The sequence below is a fragment of the Lepidochelys olivacea genome (genome assembly GCF_965140295.1).
Source record: "Lepidochelys olivacea isolate rLepOli2 genome assembly, chromosome: 18".
Classification (NCBI taxonomy): domain Eukaryota; kingdom Metazoa; phylum Chordata; order Testudines; family Cheloniidae; genus Lepidochelys; species Lepidochelys olivacea.
The window spans coordinates 7,566,295-7,587,054 of record NC_140428.1 but is presented as its reverse complement, the minus strand read 5'-3'; the positions used below and the strand labels follow the sequence as shown (position 1 = coordinate 7,587,054).

At 45.7% G+C, this 20,760-nt stretch overlaps 1 protein-coding gene across 5 annotated transcripts in view; it reads left to right on the top strand.

Moving 5' to 3' along the window:
- The window catches only part of ECE1 (endothelin converting enzyme 1), a 117,726-nt gene that overhangs the window by 53,710 nt on the left and 43,256 nt on the right, over positions 1-20,760 (top strand). For all 5 annotated transcript variants that reach the window (XM_084651886.1, XM_084651887.1, XM_084651888.1 and 2 more), the window contains one exon: positions 19,841-19,982. In XM_084651886.1, the coding sequence (XP_084508012.1) occupies positions 19,841-19,982 (142 nt within the window). The remainder of the gene's footprint in view (positions 1-19,840; positions 19,983-20,760) is intronic.

Genomic DNA, 20,760 nt, shown 5'->3' with positions numbered 1-20,760 from the left:
CACAGAATCACTCGGTGACATTCTACAGCCTGGGCTCTGCAGGAGGTTAGACTAGACGATCAGATCAGTCCCTTCTGGCCTGAAAAGTTGTGAAAACAAGGCATTAATGCTAATGACCTGTTACAGGTCTAAAGGAACTTTCCAAAGAAGGAAAAAGTCCTGCGTTTGCCTGAGTGAACCCAGTACGGTCTCCCTTTTAGCTTGCCCTGTGATGCTGATCCTCGCTGACCTTCCTGATCCCTTGAAATAAACGGAGTCAGCAACTACATACCAAGGTCTGAAACTGTCAAACAAACCCCTCTTACATCTGCCCTGTTTCCCAGGCTGGGCCCGATGGGATTTTGCTGAACTCCACCACTCGATACACTACCCCTCTTCACTCCAAGCCCTGAATCTCCTTCAGCAAAGGAGCAGTGAACAGACAATACAGGTCTGAGTTGCGCTGCAAGTGTGACACTTACAGAACCCTGGCTGCTGCCAGGGGCTAGTGGGGCATTTCCGAGTCCAGCAGAGTCCGGGTGCTGCAGGAAGTGCTGTGGTGATTCAGTGTGCAGGGCTCTGCTTCAGCCCTGAACTGATGCTGCAGCCGGTACAAGGGTGCTGTGATGCTGGAGGACCAGTTCTGACCATGGTCCTTCTTGCAGGTGTCAGCCCTGTCTATCAAAGGGATTTATGACTCCCACCACTGTAGTATCAGAGCACCTCCCAGTCTTGAATATGTTTATCCTCTGTGAGAGACTCAGACCGGAAGGATGAGAGAGTAGTAGAAGGCAGCTATATCAGCCTCAGAATGAGCAGGTCCCTGTCCCCTGGATAGCTGAACAAAGGCTACTGCAGGCCAGTCAAGACACCTGATGCCAATTAACCAGTTAAGGTCGTTTGGCTAATGCCAGCACCTGACCCCAATTAATTGGCAAAGTGTCAGTTAAGGCTGTTAGGTAATGGAGACAGCTGGAACCAAGCAAGGTCTCGCTCATATCGCTTAAAAGCTCTCCTTTCCAGCCCCTTTGGGGGAGTCTAGGTGAAAGGAGCTGGAGGTGAGGGTGAAGCTAGGAAAAGGGGACCACAGGGGAAGTGGCCCAGGGAATCAAAGCAGCTGCAGTGGTGAAGGGAAATCCACCAACAGCTGCTACCATTAGGGTCCCTGGGCTGGAACCCGGAATAGAGGGTGGACCCGGGTTCTTCCCCAGCCCCGCCCCATGCTCTGCAGAGATCCCCTGGAGAAGGGAAGCAGGACTCGGTCCAGTCAGGAGGTCCAAACTGTGCCTTCTGAGCTCTACGGAGCAACAAAGACTGTGGGGTATTTCCCCTTCCCAGCTCCCATACTGGCCTGTGATGAAAGTAACTCAATTGGCTGTAAAAAGAAAAGGAGGATTTGAGGCACCTTAGAGACTAACAAATTTATTTGAGCATAAGCTGTCGTGAGCTACAGCTCACTTCATCGGATGCATTCAGTGGAAAGACGTTCTTGTCAACTGCTGGAAATGGCCCACCTTGATTATCACTACAAAATGCTTTTTCCCCCTCGCTCTCCTGCTGGTAATAGCTCACCTTACCTGATCACTCTCGTTACAGTGTGTATGGTAAAACCCATTGTTTCATGTTCTTTGCGTATATAAATCTCCCCACTGTATTTTCCACTGAATGCATCTGATGAAGTGAGCTGTAGCTCACGAAAGCTTATGCTCAAATAAATTTGTTAGTCTCTAAGGTGCCACAAGTCCTCCTTTTCTTTTTGCGGATACAGACTAACACAGCTGCTACTCTGAAACCTGTCAATAGGCTGAGACTCTTGCCATTACATTGTGAAAGAAAGGTCACATTGGAGCCTTAGTGAATTTCTGAGGTCACTGAATCCACCCGGAAGTACAGAACCCACCAATACAGGCTTGGAACTTTGTCACACCTTGCACACCCCTGTGCGGTGGGGCAATACAGAGAGCTAAGGTGTAACCATGCCTCAGGGGATCACAACTGAGGATGCCAAATTCAGGACAAACTGCTGAGAAATAGGGCAGATAAACTCCAAGATTGGTGGTTATTTCTTCCATAAAATATACCAAGTCAGCAACAAAAGTAAACTTCTGTTTCACCACATGGGCTAACAGGAAATCACAAAAGCAGTTTCATTATTCCAGTTCTTATATCACCACCACTGGATTTAAAGGGAGTGGTTCTTTTCAACCTGTCTCATCAAATAAAAGGTTCTCCTGATCCCAAAGGGCCAGCCACACACACAGGTTAATATATAACTTAGATCTTACCCCAAAATCACGCTGATGCCAATCCTTTAGTAGCTAAAATCTAAAAGTTTATTCATAGAAAGAAAGAAACAAACGTGAGAGTTAAAACTGGTTAAAGGAATCAAATACATACAATAACTGCAAAGTTCTTGGTTCAGGCTTGTAGCAGTGATTGGATAAACTGCTGGCTTAAGTCAAGTCTCTGGCTGCTTCTAAATCATTGGAAGGTCCTCAGTCCAGTGGTTAGAATGCCCCCTTAGTATAAATTCATAGTCCAGAGGCTGGAGCAGAAAAGAGGCAAAATGGAGGGGTTTCCACGGACTTTTATATCTCCTGCCATGTGGAGGGAACCCATTGTTTCAAACAAAGCCCTCAGCACACTAGTGGAAAATTACAGGTGACAAGATAGTGTTTGGAGTCACATGGGCAAGTCACATATCCACGCATGAAGGTCTGGACACTGCAGAAGCCATTACCTATACCTCAAAAAGCATCTTTGCGGGACAGTCCATTCAGTGTAGATGGGCATCTCACATGGTCCGTTGTCCGTTAAGTGTTTCTTGATGAGCTACTTAATTTGAATAGTCCCTCAAAGATGTGCTGGCTAACTACCTTGTGGGCATTACCCCAGGAGCAAACATTTGAAATCCAGGTATAGAGCCAATATTCATAACCAATAGCGTAATCATAACCAGCCAATAACCTTTTCATAGACATTTTACATGCCACATTTTGTACAAGATTTGTTGCAAATATATAACAGTGGTTGCAACAATGATCTGTGTGGTCATATTTTAATCAGATAATGTCACAGAAGGTCACACAGAAAATCTAGGGCTGAGCAGGAACTAAACTAGCACCCAAATCATTGGGTCATCCTTCCTCTCAGTGCCCCAGCCCGTTCTAACTGCAGCCATTTCATACAGCCAGCCTCAGTTTTCCTCGGTAGGGTCAGCTGGACGCAGGATTCTTCTTCATTCAAAGTGGATGTGTTGGAGTGGTGCATGCTGTTAAACAGCTGGAAGGGACTGGCTTTGGGGCTGCCCTGTGTGTGTTCTAGCCTGTCAAGAATGGAGGATGTTATCAGGGAAGAGATCATTTTTTCAGAAGGCACTTAGAGAAATAGACCTATCCATCTTTAGGAGAGCCGCACTGGGCTGGGCCTATTGCCAAGGAGTTGCATGCTGCTTAGAAAAATGTTGTATACACAAGTGTGTGCAGATTCTGGTGCACAGAGGAGGCACGTGTTCCCAGAGTGAGTGCAGCAACACTCAGAACCATCCTTTGTCTGAATTAATGGTACACAGGTAGGAATAAAATTAATAAGTTAAGGTTCTAATTTCCCTGCAGCCGCATGCACAAGCTACCCCAGGATGCCTCCAGTCATTCTCGGTAGCTAGTGTGATCCCTCGGAGTTTGGATCAGAACCACTTACCAAGGATGTGGAGCCAACATTTCACAGGGACCAACTAATTCAGAGGTACTGTGGCAATCAAGCCTCAAAAAGACCATGCTGGTTCTGTGTGAAGTTAAGAATCGCTGCCTCTGAGTATGTAAAACAGCATCTCTAAGTTAAGCTTGAGGCTCAGTGGAGAGACAGTCACAACTTGTCTCCTTTCTGATGTGTGCAGATGGTAAAAGGCAGGAATTTCTGTCAGTTCCAGGAGTTCAACATGGTATGGAAAAATTGCTCAGTCTCCACACAGTAAATCATCTTAAACTGTATTGTGCCTTACAAGCTTGGGTGTGACAGGGTTCCTGCATCTAAACAGCCATAAAGTCTGTCTTTAGGAGCTAGTTGAAGGCAGATCTGCTGGAAACAGCTTTATTCAAATCTATGCCAAAGGTTTACATTAGCTGCAGCATAAACATTATGTTGTGGACGTACTGGTTTGATTGCCTATTTGTGGTGTTTAGATGCTGCTTGTAATTGTTAGAACTGGGAGCACTGGCTGTTGGGAGTCTGAAAGGACAGGAAACAGGAAGCGGGGGGGGGGGCAGTTGAAGAGGTGGAATGAGAGCTACCAAGGGTGCAGCAGCAGCTTGGTAAAGAAGTTTCCACTTGAAAAATAAAGTCCTTTTGAAGTTTGTTAGTACCTTGCCTGGTTGCTACAACATTTTGGTGATGAGGATGGATCTTCTGCCTCTGAACCCACCTGCACCCTTTCTGCAAAGCCCAGGTGAGCCTCCAGTTACTTTTACTGCCTGGATCCATATGTTTGAGACTTTTCTGCTTGCAATCAGTGCTATAGAGATTTCTGAAGAAAGAAAGCGTGTTCTGCTAATCCACTGCCTTGGAGCAGAAGGGCAGCACATATTTTACACTTTTCCCCTTGCAGATGATAAATATGAGACTGCACTCACTGCATTAAAGAACTTCTTTGTGCCAAAAGTGAATGTGGTAGCTAATCGCTACAGATTTTGCCAGCGTGAGCAGAAAACAGGAGAGACTATAATGCAGTATATTACTTCCCTGAGGAGTCTGATGGTAACTTGTGACTTTGGGAATATGACAGATGAGATGATTAGAGACCAGCTCATTGAGAAAACAACCATGCTTCATGTAAGAGAAAGTTTACTTCTAGAACCACAACTTATTGCTTCTTCTAGTGTAACCATTGCTACTCAGATTGAGTCAGCTACAGCTGAAGCCAAAATAATGAGCATGGATATAGGAGGCAGAGTCCAGGCTGTGACTCCTTTTGCAGAAAAGTTCACTATCGCTGCAGACAAACGATTACAAGAGGAAAATTGACCAGATCAGCAAATTCAAAATACAGTAAAAGCATGCTTTCACTGTGGATCCGCACAACACCTTGCAAGCTACACAGGATGTCAGGCAAAAGTAGCTCAGTGCAATCATTGCAAAAAGATTGGGCATTTTGCTAAAGTATGTCGCAGCAGCCAGTTCAATCAACAGGTGCATGCAGTTACAATACCAGATGTTACTGTGCTGAGCGTGGACAAAATCACTACTGCACATATTCCAGAACAAATAAAGTGCACTGTAAACATTTCCGCCATACCCTCAGGCAAATCACACTCTAGTTAGCTAATGTTGGACACTGGCTCAGCAGTATCTATACGACCTGATTCCATCTATTTGCATTACTTTAAAGATGTGCTTCTTACTGAACCCAAACTTCACTTGGTGTGCTATTTGAAAAACCATATTCCAGTACATGGCTGCCTGCCACCAATAGTTACTTTTGGTGATTGCTGTGTCACTGCAGAGTTCTACATTGTCCACAAAGGCACTCCTATCCTTGGCAGAGATTTATTGGCTTCTTTAAATCGCAGGGTAGTTAATGGACGAATTGATCTTCCTCAGCAAAGCACTCTTGTGGTATACACACCAGTTTCAGCTGGGACCCAACACCAGGTTGAGGAGAGACTCGGCTGTGCTTATGGATTTCTGCATAAAGTTAAAATGTGCAATAATGTGATGCCTGTATGACAGAAGTTACGGCGCTTACCATTTTCAGTCAGGGAAGCTGTTTCAGAGGAACTTAGAAAACTTGTTCAAAAGGACATTATTGAAGAGATTTACTCCTCAGAATGGGTTTCACCTACAGTAGTGACGCAGAAGAAGGGTGGCGATATTCACCTTTGTGTGGACTTAAGGGAGCCAAATAAAGCTATTGTGATTGATAGCCATCCTCTTCCTCACATAGAAAAAGTATTTGCAGAACTCCGTGGAGCAAAGATGTTTTCTACTCTTGATTTGCAGAGCACATATGTCAGGGTTCCCTCCCCACTCTGAACTCTAGGGTACAGATGTGGGTACCCGCATGAAAGACCCCCTAAGCTTATTTCTACCAGCTTAGGGTTAAACTTCCCCAAGGCACAAACTTTTTGTCCTTGGGGGGTACGCTGCCACCACCAAGTGATTTAACAAAGAATCAGGGAAAGGACCACTTGGAGTTCCTATTCCTCCAAGCCTTACACCCCCTTTCCTGCGGAGGCTTGAGAATAATATCCTAACCAACTGATTACAAAGTAATTCACAGACCCAGATCCCTGGGTCTTAGGATCATAGAGAGATCAGTCAGGCTCTTAAAAGAACGAGAACTTTTTTAGACAGAAAAAAGGTAAAAGGAGCACCTCTGTGAAATTAGAATGGAAGATAATCTCACAGGCAGTCAGATTCAAAACGTAGAGAATCCCTCTAGGCAAAACCTTAAGTTACAAAAAGACACAAAAACAGGAATGCACATTCCCTCCAGTATAGCGAATTTCACAAGTCAAAAACAAAAGCAAAATCTAACGCATTTTATAGCTGGATTACTTACTAACACTATAGGAGTTGAATTGCTTGCTTTCTTGATCTGTCCCCGGGCAGAGGCATCACACAGATAGACAGACAAAGCCTTCTCCCCGCCCACCCCCAGATTTGAAAGTATCTTGTCTCCTTATTGGTCAGGTGCCAGCTAGGTTACTTGAGTTTCTTAACCCTTTACAGGTAAGAGGATTTTATAGCACTGTATACAGAAAGGTGCTTTCCCTTCCCTTTATATTTATGACAGCATACTACCAGGTTATGTTGCATGAAGATAGTGGAGACCTCACAGCATTTATTACACATGAGGGACTATTTAGTTTTAAACATGTTCCATACGGTCTCGCATCTGCCCCAGGTGCCTTCCAAACAATGATGTCATTGATTCTGAAGAATCAACATGGAGTTCAGTGCTATCTGGATGATATTATCGTGTTTGGAAATACTTCTGAGGAGTATGACAATAACCTGCAGTCTGTACTAAACTGCATCAGCAAAGCAGGTCTCAAGCTCAATAGGTCCAAATGCAAATTTAGACAAACTGAGCTCTCCTTTTTGGGGCATACAATTTCACAGGCTGGACTAAAACCTGATCCAGATCATATCCTGGCAATTTTAAATGCTCCTCCTCCAACAGATTTGCAAACTTTACGTTCTTTCTTGGGTCTTACCTCCTGGTATACAAAATTCATTCCCAATTATGCTTCTTTCATTGAACCGTTACGAGAATTACTATGGAGAAGTTCAACGTTAGCGTGGCTAACGGATGAACAAGCTAGTTTCGAAACGGTGAAATACTTGATTGGATAGTCTAGTACTTGCACTATTCAGTCCTGCATTGCCAACAATTGTAACTACTGATGCTTCTGATTGTGGACTTGGGGCTGTCCTCACACAACTTCATGAGGACAACACAGAGAGGACTGTTGCATTTGCTTCAAGGACACTAAGTAATGCTGAGAGGAAATATTTTACAGTCGAAAAAGAAGCACTTGCTTGTGTCTGGGCTACGGAAAAATGGAGAACTTACCTGTGGGGGCTGCACGTTCAAGTTGCGCACAGACCACAGCCCTTTGACTATGTTGCTCACCATGAAAGGACTGGGAAGAGCAGGATATCGTATTGCTAGGTGGTCTGCAAGACTACTCTCTTTCAATTATGAACTGGAATATAAGCCTGGAAACCAAAATGTGGTCACCGATTGCCTTTCTCGCCTGCCTTTGCCTTCACCAGATGGTCCACCGGAGGATGAGGGTGTAGTGGTTACACTTATTACAACGCTCTCACTGCAGTTACAAAAGAACAATTTCAAGCTGCTTGTTCTGCATGTCCAATTCAACAAAAACTACGGGAATTTCTAACAAAGAGATGGCCCAGTAACCTAAAAATCTTGACCAAGTTTTGCTGCCTTATTTTAGAGTTTGGGACAAACTTTCTTTGCTTGATGGCTGTGTGCTATGAGATACACAACGGCTCCTTGTGCCAGAAGAATTACCGTCAAAACTCACACCTTGCACACGATACTCATCAAGGAATTGTCAGAACCAAACAACGACTACAGGATCTGTATTGGTGGCCAGGGATGGACTCTCAAACTGAAGCACTCATAAAATCCCATGTCACTTGCCAAATGCATGATAAGACAGCAGTGACATGTATCCCTCCATTACAGCCTGTTCCTCTTCCTGAATCTGCATGGGGAAAAGTGGCAATTGACATTGTAAGGACCCTTTCATACTGCTCCAATTGACTGCCGTTATGCCATCACTTCAATAGACTATTTCAGTAAATGGCCCGAGGTAGCGTTTACATTGCAAATCTCTTTTGCTACAGTAATTAAGTTCCTCTCTTCAGTTTTTAGCAGGGAAGGTAACCCCAAAAACTGGTTTCAGATAATGGTAGTCAAATTACTTCCCTGGAGTTTGAAACTTTTCTAGCAGAGGGGAACATTTTACACAGAAGGTCATCCCTATATTTCCCTCAAGCCAATGGGGAAATCGAATGGTTTAACAGAAGTTTGAAAGAGAGTTTGCAAATGGCTAAACTGGAAGGGCGATTGTGGATAACCTTCACTACTGATTTCTTGCAAGCATACTGGGCTACACGACATGCCATAACGCAAAGATCACCCGGAGAGTTACTGCATGGGAAACAGATGAATACTAAACTGAACGTTGCTGGATTGTTAAAGGCACGACCTGATGCCTCAACCGAGGATGATGTGAGAAAAACAGTTGAACAGAACCAAGTAAAGTATAAGGCTTTCACAGACAAGCGGTGGGGTGCTAAGAAACCAAAGTTTGAGTGAAAAGAAAAGGAGTACTTGTGGCACCTTAGAGACTAACCAATTTATTTGAGCATGAGCTTTCGTGAGCTACAGCTCACTTTGGAGTGCAGTTTCTTCATTAGAATATGAAAACGTGGAATTTTACACGAAGGGGACCATAAATTCACAGCTCCTCTTAAAATCATAGAGAAGAAGGGACCTTACACCTATCGACTTTCTGATGGGCGCGTATGGAATGCTTTTTATCTTGCACCTGCCTATGCACCAAGAGGAGATTATGCCAATACCCAGTCTGCATTGGATGACTTCACCATAGTATCAACACAACAAGACACTGCACTGGAACCGGGGCTTGAGAGACAGCCTGTCCGACCCAGACGACCACCTGTCTGGACTAGAGACTATGTTATGTAGTATCTACAGTGTTTTCAGTATAATATTTCTGCCAACAATATAGTGTCTTGTTTCATATTTGTTCCTGTGGTTAGAACAATGTTTATTTTAATTGGGAGAGTTTCTTAAGAGAGGAGGGAATGTGGTGTTTAGATGCTGCTTGTAGTTATTAGAACTGGGAGCACTGGCTATTGGGAGTCTGAAAGGACAGGAACAGGAAGTGGGGAGGGAGGGGAGTGAGAGCTACCAAGTTTGCGGCAGCAGCTTGGTAAAGAGGTTTCCACTTTAAAAATAAAGTTCTGATGAAGTTTGTTATTACCTTGCCTGGTTTCTACAACACTATTCTGGGCCACTTACCTGTGCAGTAACTCAGTTCAGTCGGCACATAGTGGTGGCAGAGACTACAGAGCATTTTCATGTACTACTAACTTCCAGTTAAAGAGGACGTAGCTACTAGCACCGTGAAAATACAGCACTAATTAGTGACAATCAGGAGCAACTGAGCACGCCATGTGAGAGACCTGCACAGCTGGACTCTGTAAGAACTGCAGATAGCCAGATGCTCCCAACCCCCCCATAGTACTTTAAGCAATATAATAATATTCCAAGGAATATAATAGTAAATTTTTCTCTGATTCAGAACAGATGTGGCCAGGTTACAATGCCTGGGGACAACTATTTGCCACTTTTAAAAATGACCCATCCTATCAAAGGAGATAGGAAGAGAACTGGAATACTAAGACAAGGAAAGTGCTGTAGTACAAGGGAAAGGAATTCCTTAGCCTCTGTGGGTGCATTTATGCTGCAATTAAACACCTGTGCTGGCCTGGGTCAGCTGACTTGTGCGTGCAGAGCTCAGGCTGCAGGGCCGTAAAATTGCTGTGCAGACATTTGGGCTCGGGTTAGAGCCTGGGCTCCAGGATCCCATGAGAAGAGGGGGTTGACTGACCCAGGCCAGCCGCGGCTGTGCTGCGGGTCTTTTATTCCAGTGTAGACATACCCTGGGATGCCTTGTCAGCTCTTCTCTTGATCTTGTTTTTAGGTAGCTCTTTGCATCCCAAAGTATTTTCCAGCCTGTAAAATCCAATCCTGCTCTCATCCAAGTCCATGGCAAAATTTTCTTCACATTTTTTTAACATCCACACAATTCAGAAATATCTTCATCCAAAAGGGCACCCACCTCTGGAGTGGAACGCAGCAGTCATCAAACTTAGCATAGCATTACTTAGAACAGGAGGAAAAGTATTCTGTATCCAACAGAAACTTCCAGTGGGAGAATTTAAAGTGGCAGAAAGTTACTAGCACTTGACAAATACAACAAAAAGGTGTGAATGTTTTTTAAATAAAAACACTGGTCCAGATCCCCATCAAGTGTAAACTGGCACAGCTCCACCGAAGCCAGCCAGAAATCTGGATCAGTAATGTTAACTGTATACACAATCCTTATTGGCACTTTAGACTTTCTTGCAAACAACCAAAGAAAGATTAAGTCTCATGAATATCCTCAAATGTGTTTGCACCAGAGATTGTAATTATTTCTTGCTTGTATTATTGTATCACTGAGGAGCCCCAGTCATGGCCTAGGATTCCATAGTGCTAGGGGCTGTACAGAGACAGAACAAAAGCTGTAAGTGCCACCATCTTGGATTTCTCCCCACATCCCTTCCATTAGTTTGTCATTCAGACAGAGAGAAGAAATAACCTAATGTGACTTCATGCCCTACAGATAATCAGCAGCAAATATTTTTCTGTCCACACAGGCTGAGCTCCAGTATATTTCTGTAAAGTGTCAATTGAACAAAAACTTGTAAAAATTGGTCTGCTTGCAAGTTACCTGCGAATGGGGAAGAGGCTCAATTAATTGGCAACATTTTTCCAGCAAATAGCCCAGCGCTGGTAACTTCCCATTTGTAATTAGTCCATGATACCAGAGTTAATATCTGATCCTCAAGATTGTAAGCCCTCCACAACAGGAATTGTATTTGTCTCTCTGTACAGCACGGAGCACAATGGGGCCTTGATCCTGACTGAGGCCTTTGAGTGTTCCAATAGTAGAAGTGTTCACTGAAAATAAATGAGCCAGTGCCTCACTTTTCACATCTCTTGTGAGAGCCCTCCTGCAGTACAGCATCCCCTAGCACTGTGAGGGGCCCTAGGTGAGCACTAGCTCCAGGAGAAGAGTCTGCCATGTCCCCCCTCCCACCCATGCCTGATCCTCAGAGGTTCAGAGTCTATTACAGTCCCTAGAGCCTGGCCTTTTAGCTCAAACTGTAGACATTTAGGCCTCTAATTCTGGAGGTCCCTGGTTCAATCCTGGTGTGTCAGCCAAGATGGTAGCCAATGACACTTCCTGTAGCACTTGGGCATCTCAGTCTCTGGCCAAGGGTTAACCAGGCCTTGCATAGCTTGTGTAATCTCTGTTGAGATTGCAGTCTACAATGGCATCGCTGTGCTTCTTGCTATTATTGTGCTAGGTTTCACTGATGCATTATGTGTGGCTGTTCCTGTTACCTTTTATTGGCCTCTGTTGTGTTCTGCTTCAGCGGTGCTTCTCTGACCCTTCACCCTCATCAGTGGCTGGCACTGCTCCTTGGGTACTAGTGTTGTCTGACCTTTTCTCCTGCCCATCCCTCTGAATGCAGCTCCCTTGTTCCCATGCACCATCTCAGGCCCTTGCCTGCAGAGTTTGTTCCTGTTAATAGGTGGGGGTGGGCCATGAGATATTGCTGCATCTTAATCTTTACCCCTTCCTGAAAGGAGATTACTCTAATCTCGGTCTAGTTCCTCCAAAACAATGAAGAATGGAGAAACTCTTTGAAAAGTGACTGTGTAGGGACTTAAACATCCCATTGTGCCAGTGAATTTCTGCAGCTGCCAGGCTCCAGGGCAGAAAGCGAGCTGACGTTCATCTGCTGCCAGGAGCTGTAACCTTGGGTGTCTTGCTACTGTTATCTACAGTATCTGTGCTGTGCACATCAACTGCGAGACAGTGCTGAGTCAGAGGTGCATAACTTTTGTTGTCCACACTCTGAAGTTTATTCCTTGCTGCATCTCTGAGGCATGCAGACTGCAGAGGACAATGGCCTGACTGCTTAGCAGGAGCTCAGCTGTACAATAGGTCAGTGCAAAGATATTTCACCTGTGGCCAGCTCCTGTCTGACTGGAAAGGGAATGTCCTCTCTAACTGAGGAGACACACTAATGCACATCAAAGATACAACATGCCTCTAACTCTGCTCTGAGTAAGGGGCTCTGCAGCTAAAGGCCAGTTTTCCAGAGAACTTGCATATCTTTCACCTGCTTCCTTCCCTGTCCTCTCCCAACTCTTAGCTGAACAACAGGAAGATATTCTTCTCTTGGAATAATCAGATCTGGCTGGAGTCCAGCGCCTCAGACACTTGGCTAAAAGCCAGCATATTCCAGTACCATGAACATGCATGGCATTTTACAAGGGCCCCTGCCCTGATGGGCTCTCAGTCCAAGCTAAGAGAGGAGGTGGAGAGGGAAAGGAGGACAGGGCTTGCCACAATAAAATCACATGGCTGCTTTGATTCAATGATGCAGGAGTTGGTGTGCCTCAAACTTTTTTTTGCTTGTAATGTCTCTTCCTTGGTGGTCAAAATCTGTTGGGGTGGGGGGGGGAGGGAGAGCCTCTTGCAGGGCTGTGGTTACAATCCTTGTGTCACTTGGTATGCAAAATGCTAAGGTGATCAATAACCTTATCCACAGGTGGAGACTGGACACTGCTCTGTTCCAGTGCAGCAATTCTCCATTCCTAACTCCTACACACAGCACTGCATGGCTGCAGAGACTAGCCACACACACACACACGGTGGAGTTAAATTTGACAGTACATCAATTTAGGGTAAGAATGTTAGAGGGATTGTGTAATTATGCTAACAACAAGTATTAGAAATCCTGAATGAAAGTTGAGTTTAGATTTCTTTTAAGTGTAGCTTTAATTAATATTTTCTTTAGCTTGAGTTGAGTTACTTATAACATCCCTGTAATGTGTTTTACCCTTCAGTTACTGATACATACACTCAATTAGTTATTGTGTTGCGGTGGCGCTTAGCAGCCCCAGCCACAGACCAGGACTCCATGGGGCTTGGAGCTGTACAAATTAGGGTGACCAGATGTCCCGATTTTATGGGGACAGTCCCAATATTCAAGGCTTTTTCTTATATAGGGACCCATTACCCCTCCACCCCCACCCCGTCCCGATTTTTCACACTTGCTGTCTGGTCATGCTAGTACAAATACAGAACAAAAAGAACTGACAATGTAAATACACTACATAGAATGCACACACTCAGCCTTCATCCCATCTTAACGTGGTTCTTGGGTTTTGTGGTCTGGGAATTTCCTTTTTTTTATTATTATTATTAAAAATGTCATACATTAACACTGAACAGAAAACCAACAGGAGGTCTGCCATGTGCCATTTCTGATCGACTAACATTACATACTGCCAACCTTAATAGTTTTTAAATGATAGAACTAAGAGCAGATTCAGCAGTGCACAAAAGCAGTACTGAGTAGCCAGCACACACTAGCCAGTTTACTGGGGTTTACCCCTGACTAGCCAGAGCAACACCCCAACCGGAATATACTTGGGAATTTGGTCCTTAATTTGCCAGTGACTGATGGTCTGTGTTAGTGAGGCTGGTGCTATGTGAAGAGGGGTCAGGGCAAGCCCAGTCTCTGAGTCCCATTGGCTTTGTACTTTAAGGGCTCCTGCTACACTCCTGCCTCAGTCTCCCTGGCAGTGCTGACTCAATTCCCAGTAGATCTGAGGCAGACACCTGTGCCCAGTAAAGTGTACTGCCACAATCCTTAAAAGAGCAGTGACAGTGAGGCCAAAATATCTACCAGTAAGAACTCCTGACACATGTCCTGTCACCACACCAGAGAGTCATTACAACCAATAGGGTTTATTGGATGCAAATTAGCTGGAGAGGAAAGGGGGTGATTGGCTCAGTTACCTCTATCACAGTGGCACCACTTAAGCCTGTCTGGAGACTACATAATCAGAAGAATTAGATACAATAGTTAAATAGCTTAATTACAACCTAATTTCTTACAATATAGCCTATGCGCAAGGTTTGAATTTAGTTTAATTATATGGAAAGCTTGAAGTGTCTGTGCTAATCCATTGTTAAGATCACTTGGGACAAAGAAGACTGCTGCAGGGCTGGCCTATTCTAGAAAATTAGGTTGACCCGGCGATGTCGCTCAGAGGTGTGAAAAATCCATGCCCCTGACCAACAGAGTTAAGCTGACCTAAGGCTATGTGTAGACAGTGCTAGATTTACAGAAGAATTCTTCCATCCACCTAGCTATCGCCTCTTGGAGAGGTGAATTACCTATGCCCGTCCCATAGGAAGCTGTGAGATGCTAAATTTCTTGTAGGACTCAGTTTGTTTATTTAGCTCTGACTCATTACCAGACTCATTCTGTGCTCAGTCAGAGCCTGTCTACACCTGAAACGCCACAGCTCCACAGTGCCAGCACTTCAGTGTAGAGGAGGCTGCTGCCTATGCTAACGGGAGGGCGTCTCCCGTCGCTGTAGTTAATCCACCTCCCCGAGAGGCAGTAGCTATGTGGACTGAAAAATTTTTCTCTCAACCTAGCGCTGTCTACACCGGAGGTTAGGTCGGCTTAACTATGTTGCTCAGGGGGTTGGATTTTTCACGCCCCTGAGCAATGCAGCTGAGTCAACCTAATTTTGTAGTGTGGACCAGGCCTAAGTGCTCTATGCTGGGGGAGAATACACCACACAGAGATTGAATTCCTGCTTCAAGTGCAAAACTGTGCTCAACCCTAACGATGGCATTGCAACAAATGCCTCCATGTTGTATGCATCCTGAAATATTTGAGATAGCAAAGTTCTCAGAGGGACCCTGGGGGAGCCATATTTGCTAGAGGATGCCCTTCTCCTTACTACTAAACTCACCTTGGAGTCTGAGTAGCAGCCATGTTAGTCTGTATCCGCAAAAAGAACAGGAATACTTGTGGTGCCTTAGAGACTAACAAATTTATTTGAGCATAAGCTTTCGTGGGCTACAGCCCACCTCATCGGATGCATGCTGTGGAAAATACAGTAGGACGATTTTATATACACAGAGAACATGAAACAGTGGGTGTTACCATGCACACTATAATGAGAGTGGTCAGTTAAGATGAGCTATTACCAGCAGGAGAGAAAAAACCCCTTTTGTAGTGGTAATCAAGATGGGCCATTTCCAGCAGTTGACAAGAACGTCTGAGGAACAGTGGGGGGGGGGGGAGGAAGGGGGAACATAGGGAAATAGTTTTACTTTGTGTAATGACCCATCCACTCCCAGTCTCTATTCAAGCCTAAGCTAATTGTATCCAGTTTGCAAATTAATTCCAATTCAGCAGTCTCTCTTTGCAGTCTGGTTTTGAAGTTTTTTTGTTGAAATATTGCGACTTTTAGGTCTGTAATCGAGTGACCAGAGAGATTGAAGTGTTCTCTGACTGGTTTATGAATGTTATAATTCTTGGCATCTGATTTGTGTCCATTGATTCTTTTATGTAAGACTGTCCGGTTTGGCCAATGTACATGGCAGAGGGGCATTGCTGGCACATGATGGCGTATATCACATTGGTAGATGTGCAGGTGAACGAGCCTCTGATAGTGTGGCTGATGTGATTAGGCCCTATGATTATGTCCTAATCTTCCTACTGTATTTTCCAATGCATGAATCTGATGAAGTGGGCTGTAGCCCATGAAAGCTTATGCTCAAATAAATTTGTTAGTCTCTAAGGTGCCACAAGTACTCCTGTTCTTTTCACCTTGGAGTGAAATTTTCAGCTTCCAAAACCTGAGTCAGGACCTCAAGAGTGCTCAGCATTCCCCTGAAGTCAATGGAAGACTTGCCAAATGGGAACAGAGTCAGGTCAGAACTGAACGCTCTTGGGATTCAACCACTAACATGCTTTTTCACCATTTACACTGTCGGCTATTGTTGCATTTTACCCAGCTTGAGCCATGAAGCTTGATTGTTTGGCTTCCCTTTCTGGCTCTTTGTGTCCAGTACAGAAGGGATGTGGACAAATTGGAGAGAGTCCAGTGCAGGGCAATGAAAATTATTAGGGGGCTGGGGCACATGACTTACAAGGAGAGGCTGAGGGAACTGGGGTTATTTAGTGTGCAGAAGAGAAGAATGAGGGGCAGCCTTCAACTACCTGAAGGGGGCTTCCAAAGAGGATGGAGCTAGGCTATTCTCAGTGTTGGCAGATGGCAGAACAAGAAGCAATGGTCTCAACTTGCGGTGGGGGTTGGATATTAGGAAACACTATTTCACTAGGAGGGTGGTGAAGCACTGGAATGGGTTATCTAGGAAGGTGGTGGAATCTCCTTCCTTAGAGGTTTTTAAGGCCTGGTTTGACAAAGCCTTGGCTGGGATGATTTAGTTGGTGTTGGTCCTGCTTTGAGCAGTGGGTTGCACTAGATGACCTCCTGAGGTCTCTTCTAACCCTAATTTTCTATGATTCTATCATTCTCCACAAGCACCTCATGCATAGCTAGGGTTATCGACCTTTTCTGCAACAACCTTTGTCGTACTTAAGGGGCAAGTCAGAATTGTGATTGAGCCAGTTCCTTTGCAGCTCTCCGTGCTGTGTTAGCAAACCTATGAGGTTGCCTCACAGGATGTAGTCCTCTAGGACTGAGATCTGTTATTTCCATACCTTGCTTAAGACAGTGAATTCAGACCCAGCTTGTGGGATGGGAAGCGTAGTCTGTAACCCATTCCTGCTCTCACAAATGCAGTGTGTTGTCGCTTGGTCTAGTGCTAAAGCAAAGGTGCCATTGGTCAGGAGCCAGGTGGCCGTAGCTGGAGCAAACAGACAACTTGGCAATAAACCTCCCTACTCAAAACCATCAACAGTCTTGTTGCTCTGAGTCCAACATGGACTTGGTCAATTCCAAGGGAATGCCATTCTCTTCTCCCCTGCCTGCCTCCCTCCCTCCCTCCGTTCATATTGAGGCCTTGCCTTTCCTCCGGCAGGCCAGGAGAGTCTGTCTCAGACTCACTGAGTGGTCAACAGACTTGATTCAGACCGACAAGCCCAAGGAGAGCCGTGTGTTTGAGCAGCCTGCAGTCTGCAGGGCTGTAATACAGGGGTCTGATTCCTGTGGTTGGGCTGGGTGTAAGATGGCTGGTGGTGACATGCAGGAGGTCAGACTAGATGATGTGGTGGTTCCTTCTGACCTTAAACACTGAAGACTCAGCCTTCCCTTCCCCAGGGAAAGCCCCTTTGCTCCCCGCTGGGCTGCAGTCCTCAGGTCTTGCAAACACTGCTCCTTCAACGGCCAGAGGAAACGGGTCCTCTCAGTGTCAGAGCAGCTACTGCCTCACCTGCATTTCCTGTTGCCTCCTGATGGTTTCTGCAGCTGGAGGGTGCTGCCAGAGTTGCCACCTTGGGTAGATGTTGCAGGGCAGGGCAAATGTTAAGCCCACTAGACGGTATTTCGCTGCCCTAGGTGCTTCCCACCCCGAACTGTCTGGAGGAGTGCCAGCTGGCATAGTGATGGTGCAGTGGCTACTGGCATGGAGAGGCAGGGCCCTGGAGGAGCAGATTTCCCACACCCAAGCTGGGCAGCTGGGCCACAGTTGTGCAGGTGTGGCAGGTCTCAGCTGCTGGAGGAGAGGCAGGGGCGTCTCTTAAAGAGGCAAACCACCTGAAACTGGGCTTTAGGAGCAGATGGACCAGAGCCCCACTGATGTGGCTGTTTGAGGGGTGGCCAATCCAAGGGGAGCCCCAAAGAATAAGCCTATATTTCCCCCAACACAGTCATGCATAGGAAATGACAGCCCAAGACAATTATTCTCAGTGCCTGTTTTAGATGCCTCTATGGCCTCTGTTACCACAGCATCTGTGCATCTCGCCACCTTTTATTTATCCTCCCACACCTGTGTGGGCAGGACTATTATCCCCATTGTACAGATGGGAAATGGAGGCACAGAGAGACTAAGGGCATGTCTACACCAAAAAAAAAAGGAATGTTATTAACTCGGGTTAGCCAGCTCAGGTTAAAATAGCAGTGAAGATGCAGCATCTCTGCTTTTAATGTGTGTTAGCAGCTCCAGTTAAAACCTATAGGGCAGCCTGAGATCGAACTCCAGCTGCCAAGTTAGTGTGTATTTTAACCCCAGTTAGCTCATCTGAGTTAAGAGGTCACCTTTGCACGTAGTGTAGACATGCCCTGGCCTAAATGATTTAGCCAAGGTGACACAGAAAGCCTGTGACAAAACAGGGAGTTGAACCTGCCCCCCCCCCCCCGGCCAGCACTCTAATCGCTGGATCATCCTTCCCCTCTGGGGTAGGTGGTACTGTCAAGAAAATCAACAGGGGATTTTTAAAAAAAACTCTGTTCCACAGTTAAGCTCGGTGGGTCAGCTCCTCAGCTGGCATACGTTAGCAGAGCTGTAGTGATCCCTATGGCACTACCCCTACGCCCACCAGCAGAGCTCAGTCCCGGGCAGGTGACGTGGAAATAGTTTGCACTGGTGTGAAATCAAAACCCTGGATTTACTCACTCTGGATATTTTTTTGCAAATGTATTAAGCAGTAGGAATTGAACCCATGTCTTGAGCATCAAGCCACTAGATCAACCTTCCCCCCGGACTAGGGGTGACAACAGAAGAAGTGCTATAGGGAACAGTACTGCCTGGGAACACTGTTGCCCTAATAGGTCTCTTCCATCTCTGGGCTCCAGGATTTTTTATTCAGTGCTGCAGCACCATAAATACCCTGTCCCTATAGTCTTATGTGGCCCACATTAGGATAAAGCCTTCCATTGCATTGAAGTAAAGGGATTTGCCTAATCAGTTACTCATGAACCAGCAGGGAGCTCTGCAAAGCCATCCTGTGCATCCTATTCTCCAGTGTTTCCTTTATCTGACTTCCAGTCAAATGGAAATGTTTAGGTAACAGCATGGAGGTAACAAAACACACAAGTGCATCCATCTCTGGCTTGGAGCACCTGCTGGGCAAGGGAGCTGGGCCTGAAGTTTCCAAGTGCCAGCCAAGCTCCTCCTCACCCAGCTGATGAAAACTACCCAAACACATGTCTGACTGGGAACAGGTGATGATGGCTCTAGACTTGCCAACGTCTTGAAATATTCCAATTTCCAGTGTTCTGGGTGCATTTCCTCTGATTGTGCCTCCCTTCCTGTTAGGATTTCTGGTTAGTGCAGAGTTCTTTCGAGTTCCTAAGCTTTACATGGGCTCTTCCCCCTCCTTCTATCAACACTCCCCAAAGAATCTGGAGCTTTGCTGACCTGATAGAGACTTGTTCATAGCAATCTCAGTGCAGCACTGTCTGCATGTAGCACAGTCCCTGTGGCATTAGAAATAAGCGATGAGTTTTCAGACTATTTTAAATAAACTACCCCAGTTACCTTCCATCACTGGCACGTCTTCTGGGGGGGGCAGGATCTGAACAGTATCACCTAAAATACAATTCTATAGAAACAGAAAAATATGAGGGGGGATGTTTTTCTTGGTAGCCCCAGTTCAAGGGATATTGACCTCGTGGGAAGGTGTAGACATTCCTGTCATCGGTGTGGGAGAGTAATTGGACTGATTCTTCCTTTTCCCTTCCTAGGTAAATTTCCGTGGCTCTGGGAACAGCAGGAGTTGCTGGACAGAACGCACTCACATTGAGAAGCGTCTCCTGGTCCTGATCGTGGTTCTAGCACTCAGCCTCTTGGCCTGTGTCTTAGCCCTGGGATTCCAGTACAGAGATAGTAAGTCCTTCATTTGCATGAGATCTATGTATGGTAGCTGTAGGGTGACTGTGTGAAGAGCACTGATGGCAGCTGCTACAGAAGTGAGCCAGGGGTTACAGCTGAGCTCCTCATGGGCAGGTCAGATCACAAAATCCATTGCAACAATCGGCATCCTTGCTATAAGACTCAGAGGCCTCGGATTTGAAATGGGGATGAAGGCTAAAACACCTTCCCCTGCAGCAAGGGCCTTTCTGGGGCAGGGCTGAGAGATGCTGACAAATATGGCTGAAAGGAGGATTCTGTTCTCTGGGGCATCAGGCAACTCTTTGACTAGCACTGCACTCCTCTGGGTGGGACAGAGGGAAATAAAGGCTGCTTTGCAGACCTAGTTCAAGATGTGTAAAGAACTTGTGAACTCTTCCACCCATGTGAATTTAGGGACAACGTTCCCCTGGCTCTAGTCAGCCAGATTGTCCCTGGCATTGGTGGGAAGTGGCACCATGGTAAAATAAGAGGGACTTTAAGCCCTGTCATCCTGCATTGCTTGCCCCTTCAGTGAGCTGCTGTATCATAGTTTGGGAGCCCAGACTCCCTTTTTTTAAGGGATCTGAGACCCTAACTAAAGGAGGGAGGAAATGAGGAATGAGACTCACTTGCCAAGAGAAGTAGCCAAAAGGTCCAATTGTACATGTGCCCAGACACCGGAAGTGTCTTGTCCCATTGGGTTTGTCTCAGACTCTGCCCCACCTTGATGCCGAAGCCTTTCCAGCGAACTCTGTTTTCAACCCAAGGCAGC